The sequence below is a fragment of the Magallana gigas genome, chromosome 6 (assembly GCF_963853765.1).
Source record: "Magallana gigas chromosome 6, xbMagGiga1.1, whole genome shotgun sequence".
NCBI lineage: Eukaryota > Metazoa > Mollusca > Bivalvia > Ostreida > Ostreidae > Magallana > Magallana gigas.
The window spans coordinates 48825692-48833008 of record NC_088858.1 but is presented as its reverse complement, the minus strand read 5'-3'; the positions used below and the strand labels follow the sequence as shown (position 1 = coordinate 48833008).

At 37.4% G+C, this 7317-nt stretch overlaps 1 protein-coding gene across 1 annotated transcript; it reads right to left on the bottom strand.

Annotated features, from left to right (window-relative positions):
- Positions 1 to 819: 819 nt before the first annotated feature.
- On the bottom strand, positions 820 to 2885 carry LOC105318190 (silk gland factor 1). The gene has a single exon (XM_011415143.4). It carries the CDS (start codon positions 2774 to 2776, stop codon positions 1511 to 1513), a length of 1266 nt encoding a protein of 421 aa, XP_011413445.1. The 5' UTR covers positions 2777 to 2885; the 3' UTR covers positions 820 to 1510.
- Positions 2886 to 7317: the final 4432 nt, after the last annotated feature.

Sequence of the window (7317 nt, the reverse complement as noted above, 5' to 3'; positions counted from 1 at the left end):
TGGGACTGTACATTAAGGGGGGCCCTTGTTTGGGTCAGCACTCCGTATGCAGAGGATACGAATCATTATTATTTCCCGCTAGTTTGGTCTAACAAATTGATGAAGTTTTGGGGCTCTAGGAAAACTTTGGCAGGCCGAGGGATTAATCACTCGCCCTATCTCTTTCTATCAAACTAATGGAGTGGCGCAGGCCTTTTTATCTGCCTAGAGACATTGGCCGTCCGTATCTATACCCGAATACCCCGAACTCTGAGCGCCATGCTAAAACCGGTAAGACAGTCACCGATTTGTTGTAAAAAGTCAAATTAAATTGCGCAAATACCAGAATTTATAAATTTTAATAACTGATTTTGTGAGTCGCAAAACTTTCTGGCCCTTTGACATGAAAAATCACAAGGTAGCATTTCAAATATTCTACGGGGAAATCAAGTCCATATCAGAAAAACCCGGAAAATGTCAAATAAAAGTTTCCTTTTCACTTATTTTTTCCCAGAGAGCTCTAGAATAAAACATTTTTCTGAAGGAAAATATTTTTCCTACAGCATACATCATTTGTTCATATTTTATCATTTTTTGCAAGCAGTGTAATGGAAATTCTACAAAAAAAAGCAAATGCATTAAAATGTTTTTATAAAATTAATAAATAAAAAACCGGAACCCAAATATCAAATTTAAATTTTGAAGTATTCTGTTAATGATAAATTGGATTTTTCTCTCATAAAAATATTTTTTAAAAAACATAACAAAACCAAACCTGCATGCAAATTCATAATAAGATCTGACAATGACTTTCAAATATATGAATAAAAGACAAAATACTGTGTTTGATAGTTATATATATTCTGATTTTTGTTCATGTCTACAGAAAGTATAACAAAAATGACTTAGATTTTAAAAGAAAATAAAATAAATATCATAGTTTGAGCTGTCAACACGCGGGCTTATCAGAATCTACAACCATTCAATTCTCCAGGAAAAATTGTTCCACTCGGGCGCGAACATGTAAAATTAAATATAAATATCATCATATTTCTCTACACATTATTTTGTTCACCTTAAAAATATTACATATTTAAAACTCCAGTTTTAGAAAATTTCATATAAAAATAAATTATTTTTCTTAATGTTAAAATGTAGAATTGAATATAGATATATATTTACACACAAAATGTCTAATTTTCATCTGAACACATAACAGATTGTCGCGAACCGGTCGGAATACAACCTTTCTTCTTTATTTCGAAGAGTGCTTTCTTAATTGGAAAACAGCAACTTGATCCACCGGCCTCCGGGAAACACATGATCTACAAGTATCCTATTCTCGCATACACAGTTCTTTATAAAAAACACAAAAATCTTATTTTGTATTAAAATCACATTCACACAATATTTAAAAAAAAATCACATCGCACTATTACTTTACAAACCACAGCTCGCTGAGACAAAATTTATCTTTGGTTTACAGCTTTCTGAATAAAACTGAGTTTTGTTCCTGTTTAGGAGTGACACTTCACAGACTTGCCGTTGAGTGCGGCGCGTAGGTTTTGTAGTAACCATTGTCCGAGAGAGGCATGGGGGTCGAGGACTCGGTCTTCGCCATCGGGGGCAAAGCCATCGAGTTATTATAACCTGCATACATATTGGGCATCTCATACATACTTTTCATGTCCATCTTTGCATTGTCTGTAATTAAACTGGTTATAGAGAATGGGTGATGAAATGAGTGAGGGTTATATTGGCCATTGTTGTACGCCTGCGACAGGGGGTCATGCTGGGGGTGGTGCCGCATCGACGGGGGCATCTCCTGATGCTGGGACGGAGGGGTGGTGGTGTTGTGTGTCGTGATGGGAATTTCCGGCTTCCTGTCCGGTTGTTCCTGTGCGTTGGGGAGGTCCTCCGGGCTATGGGGTGGAGGAGATAAACTCTGATCACTGCGAGGAGAGTGCGGGTTTTCAATCACAGACCCGTCTTCGCTCTTTGACAACGACTGTCGAATCATTTCTTTCTTCAGACACTTGAAGCGCTTCTGTCGCCGAAGGTAACATCCGTTCTCGAACATGTTTCCTGAGTCTGGGTGTAGGGTCCAGTAGCTTCCTTTGCCGGGTCGGTCCGGGGTCCGCGGAACTTTCACAAAACAGTCATTGAAGGATAAACTGTGTCGGATAGAATTTTGCCATCTTTGTTGATTTTGTCGGTAAAAAGGGAACAAGTCCATAATAAACTGGTATATTTCGCTGAGAGTGCACATTTTGTTCGGAGACTGTTGAATAGCCATTGTAATCAGAGAAATGTAGGAGTAGGGAGGTTTGGCGTGGGTGTAGCTCCGTCGGTAGGACTTGTCCCGGGCCCGGTTAATGGCCTGGGCTCGGTTATAACTCTCCATTCTCATCGGGGTCATGGGAGCTCCCATCCCATTCATCGGCATGCCACCCATGGAACTCATACCATTCATGGGGGACATTGAATTCATTGAATTCATACCTGCGTGCATGCTGCCGGGATGCATTCCCATCCCGGGGGTCATTCCGAGGTTGGTCATTCCCGGTGGGGTCATGGTGCCAGCCATGCCACCCATGCTGGGTGGGGAGTAGTTATTGGTCATAGCCATGGACTGCATACTCATGCTCATGCTGCCGATTGAGTTCATGCTCGGGATGGATGTCATGGGATATCCCGAGGAACAGTTTGTGTCGTAGGCTCCTTTGGAGGTTAACATGGAGAGGTAATCCCCGGACTGGGGGCACTCTGTGCCCAAAGAGGGTTGTTTTTCATACATGATCCAACTGAAATTTTGTTTTCACTTTCGGGTGTAAATACACCGAAGGTTGTTTAACTATGGTCCAATTCGTGGTATAACACTTCTGAAGTCTAAATGAAAATTATCGACAAACTATCTTGACCCAGGGTAAATATACCTGGGACATTGGAGGTATGAAGTAACGCCCACTTTATGCAAATTCACCGAGTCCCGTTCAACGATTACGAGGTATCACGTGAAGCTCCGCCCATTTATCGACCGGAAATGGAAGGTCTGTCCCCGTGTGATTGAGCGCTAGTGTCGATCACTTTACCTCTACAAACAAACCCCTTCTATTTAGACCCAAAGCAAATACCATTACGGCGATATTGAGCTCAGTTTTCTCATTCAAAAACCTTGAAATATAAACAAAATTCTACTACAGAGTCTACAACTTTCTTTTCGTTTTTTGGCCAACGGTTTTCGCATTTTTTTTTCTAGTTTCAGTTATTTCTAGTCTTTTAGAAGTTTGCAAAATATCTCCTAATACGCAATGGCAGTTTATATTACAAGGAATACATTTTACCTTTTGCTATTGATAAAAGAAATCTTTCTGACAAATCTTAAGAACGGTCGTATCACGGTTTTCATCTGAAGAACCCCGCACTTTACAGGGGTGAGAGAGACAGGGTCACAGAGTTGAATAAATGTATTGACGATGTTCCAATTCAAAATACTCGTTAGGTAAAACCTGAAAATGAAATCAGATTTAAGTTTAAGATATTGCTAAAACGTTGAATCCTTATACATGTTTGTGTAGGAGGCAGTTTATTTTTTCACGGATGTTCGAGTGAGCAAATAGTGTTGTACAATCATATTTTAACAATAACTCTTATCAATTTGTTGTATTTATTTACCGAGTGTGTATTTTAAATTAATAAAAGTGTGAATGAAAATATGGAAGCTTATCACTGTATGCCAATATTTGAGTTTCTTTCTATTACAGGGTTATCTGTCACAGAATTTGTTTTCACTATCTCAAAATATTTACACCATTTAATATTTACTCGTGGATACTGCCATGTTAAATAACTATCGTATGATAACTGTATAAATGGCTGATCTTGTTTGGTAAATACTCCATGTTTGTCTAGCATTAAAAACGCCGTCCCATCATCGCCGCAACAGATATGTTTTTGCACAATCTTCAGTGAAACCCCCATACAAGATTCCCCGTTTTGGATCATTTAGTTGAATTTAAATGGCAGGGAAAAGTGTCCGATTAGCGATAAGATATAATCCCGGGTACAATGCGGAACGTCTGAACGGCTTAATTATTCCCGCTATTTTAACTGATTTATTTCAATGATATTCTTCATAATCAAAGATCGATTAAGGAAGCGCTTCAGGGACGGATGGTAAAGAAATTTGTAGTCTAGTGTTCGCAGAGATTCCATCAATGTATTTTAAAATTTATTTCATTATCAATCATTTATTTTGTTTGTTTATCATTTTTATTTTTGCAGGAACGCTCACGTTTTCCAAGTTTATTATAAATATAAAAAAAAAAATAAGGCATTTGCGTGTAGAAATTGTTTTATTTTTATTTTTCATGTGCAATTTTTTTTTTAATATAATGAATGATTATTTCAGAATGAAATTATGATAAAGAGCTTGCAAGACCACTCCTCCTCAGAAAGAAGTAATAATATATACGAACCTTAAATATATGAGCTTTGAATATCCGAGACACGTTGTGAAAATTTTGTAAGAAATAATAATTTCTGTTTTAAATAAGTTTCTTGATACTTGTAGGTAGAATTACCTTTGATATTCTTTGTACGTTTGAAATAATTCGAGGTCATAAATGTCGGCATGTAGGCACGAGACCGGTGTGTTTGTTACCAAAATGGAGGAAATATCAATACATCGAGGTTCTTCAAATGTCCGTCATATCTCTGAGAAAACTGAATGTATCGTTTGTTTCATATACTGTAAGGCTGATTAAACTCTTTTGAATTTTCTCCTTGTATTCACAGCGTGTAAATTTTTTTTAAAAAAAATGCATGTCTCTTTTCTTTTTATTACCCCTTTAGTAAGCTTAGAAACGTTCTACTGTGTGCACCTCCGATGGTTATCTTATGTTACCCGTATACCACTATGAATATATTGAACCGAATTGCAAGTGATGCCTGTTGATAGGAATAGCTAATTATTAACACTTTTAATTAACACACCTGTATCAAACCGTATAAAATTGTCGGGGGTCAATTCTGAAGCCCCGTAACTCATTCAACGGCCATAAAACTCGGGGTCTCTATTCGATGTCTACCGAAAATGGCCGCTTCCTGAACAAATCGCAGAATTTATGATGAAATAATTCCGACAAGGGAGTCGCTCACGGTAGCGGTACGACTCATTGACTGGGCCGTTTCGCTGATAGCCGATCCGTCTTATCATTTTATCTTGTCATTTTTTTGTAGAGCACATTGAAAAATCGATGCAAATCGTCTCCCGTCGTTGGTAATTAGTTTTCTATGTCGTACAGGTGTGGTCTCTAGCATCGCTCTGATATTCGGGGTTCGATTGACATAAGAGAAATCAAATTCTATTCGTAAAACGTCAAACTTTTGTCATTTTTCTCCTTTTCTTTCTTTTTAGCTCATTTATCGTCCTTAAACGGAACATAGAACCTGTCAGAAATATCTGTTAATGCGAACGAAGTAGCGATAGCGATTTGTTAGTGAAACTCGTGGTAACGTTATGCCGGCGGGGCGCTTTGTCAAACGCCAAATTGTAATCATTATTTTGATAAACCTTGAAAAGCCTTTTATTCCTTTTAATAGTTTTTTTTTCTTTATAAGGAGAAGGACATTCAAACGTCTAAATAGAGATGTATTTTTAATTGAAAGATAAAGTAGCTTTTTTGGTTGATCGCTGTATACACGCCACCTGGCGGGGAGCTGGAAGCATGCTGAGAGAAGAACCGGTCAAAGAACGGCCGTAGCTTCAACTCAGGCCAGGATTTAGGAACTGACATTTTGTATGTCTTCAATAGTGCATCTTAAAACAACAAAAAATAATAAGATTATCGATTCATCTATTTGATTATTTACTTAATCCTTTTACTTTTTATTGGCGATTTTCCTCTTTCTAGCATAGAAAATCAGTTAAAATAATTTTTGCCATAAACACCTTTAATTTTTGGTCGAATGACAGTGCTCATGATTGTTTGTAAAAACAATGTCAACAGAGTTTTAAGATTTCTGGATAGGCTTAAGATAATAGCTAATTTCTACGTTTAGACTGTGAACACCCCATTCTCAAACTGCTAATTAGAACAACAACTCGACGCTTAAATTCTATTATAATATGTAACATTAGAATGTAAAATATCCCGAAGAAATGATTTCAGTGTTTTTTCAAGATGTTGATTGAAAAGTTTTCCAAACACAGCCTTATGGCTCTCAGGAGGATGCGGTAACGTGGGGAAGTCTATTTAACGCCTTTTTTCACTTAACGAAATCTGTTTAGTGCCATGTGTGACTCTGTTGTATGAAGACTTTAATCTTGTTGATAGAATTCAAATAAAACGAATTGGACTATATGTGTTTTCTCTATCATTATCAACATATTTCTGTAGATCTCTGTAGAATTAAACACCGCACGCACCAGCCCCAAAAGTGCGAGCAGAGCCCTTTGTTATCAAAATATCATTAATGTGGAGTACCGGCTTCCGATAAACATCACAGTTTTACCCGATTCATTTTTACCTGACCAAATTAATTACTGTAGGTTTTTAACTTGACGCTTTTTTTATGGAAATACCTTTCTCATATTCTCCTCTCCTGGGCCCACGTTTTGTACAATTAACGCTGATGTTACCAATAATATAACATAAAATAAAAAACATCGAAATTTTAAAGGGAAATTTCCCTTGAGACCTTGCGGGAACGATGGTTAAACTTTGTTATTCTTTAATTCTACGATGTAATAATTATTGCATTAAATACAAAGAAATCCAATCAACGCTCTAAAGCACCGGGACACGAAAGGCGCTGTCTCCAGATAGAGGTTGAAAAGGGTGATAGAAAATAAACGTGATTCCTGCGATTTATATGAAGTTAAATTGCTGCTCCAATTGGTTTCAGTCAGGAGATGGAATGGGGTAGATTGCTTCACAAATTACAGATAAATCCACGCCGTACTTTTAGTAGATTAATAAAAAAAAAATACAGACCAATTTTTTGATTAGAATTCAAAACCATAGTCCAGAAAAAAAGTCAGGGATTGCTAATGACGTGTTTTAAAGCATGCTATGATTTGGTTCAGAAACCATACAATTCTTTTACATGTATAATATTTGTCAGGACAGAATGACTCCTAATATTAATGGGTACCAAACTGACCAGAGAACTCTCGCCAGACCCACACACCTGGCAGTTGAGTGAAGATTCAACGACACAGGGACGACTCATCGTCTCTCCATCATTCCTTATCTCAAATTGTTGTTACCATGGAGACCAGGTATCTGTATGTGAAACACCTGCAGAGGCTGGGCTCGTCCTTACTTCCCGAAA

Coding starts and splice junctions, on each gene's coding strand:
- LOC105318190 (XM_011415143.4), bottom strand. CDS start 2,776: ATGTATGAAAAACAACCCTCTTTGGGCACAGAGTGCCCCCAGTCCGGG.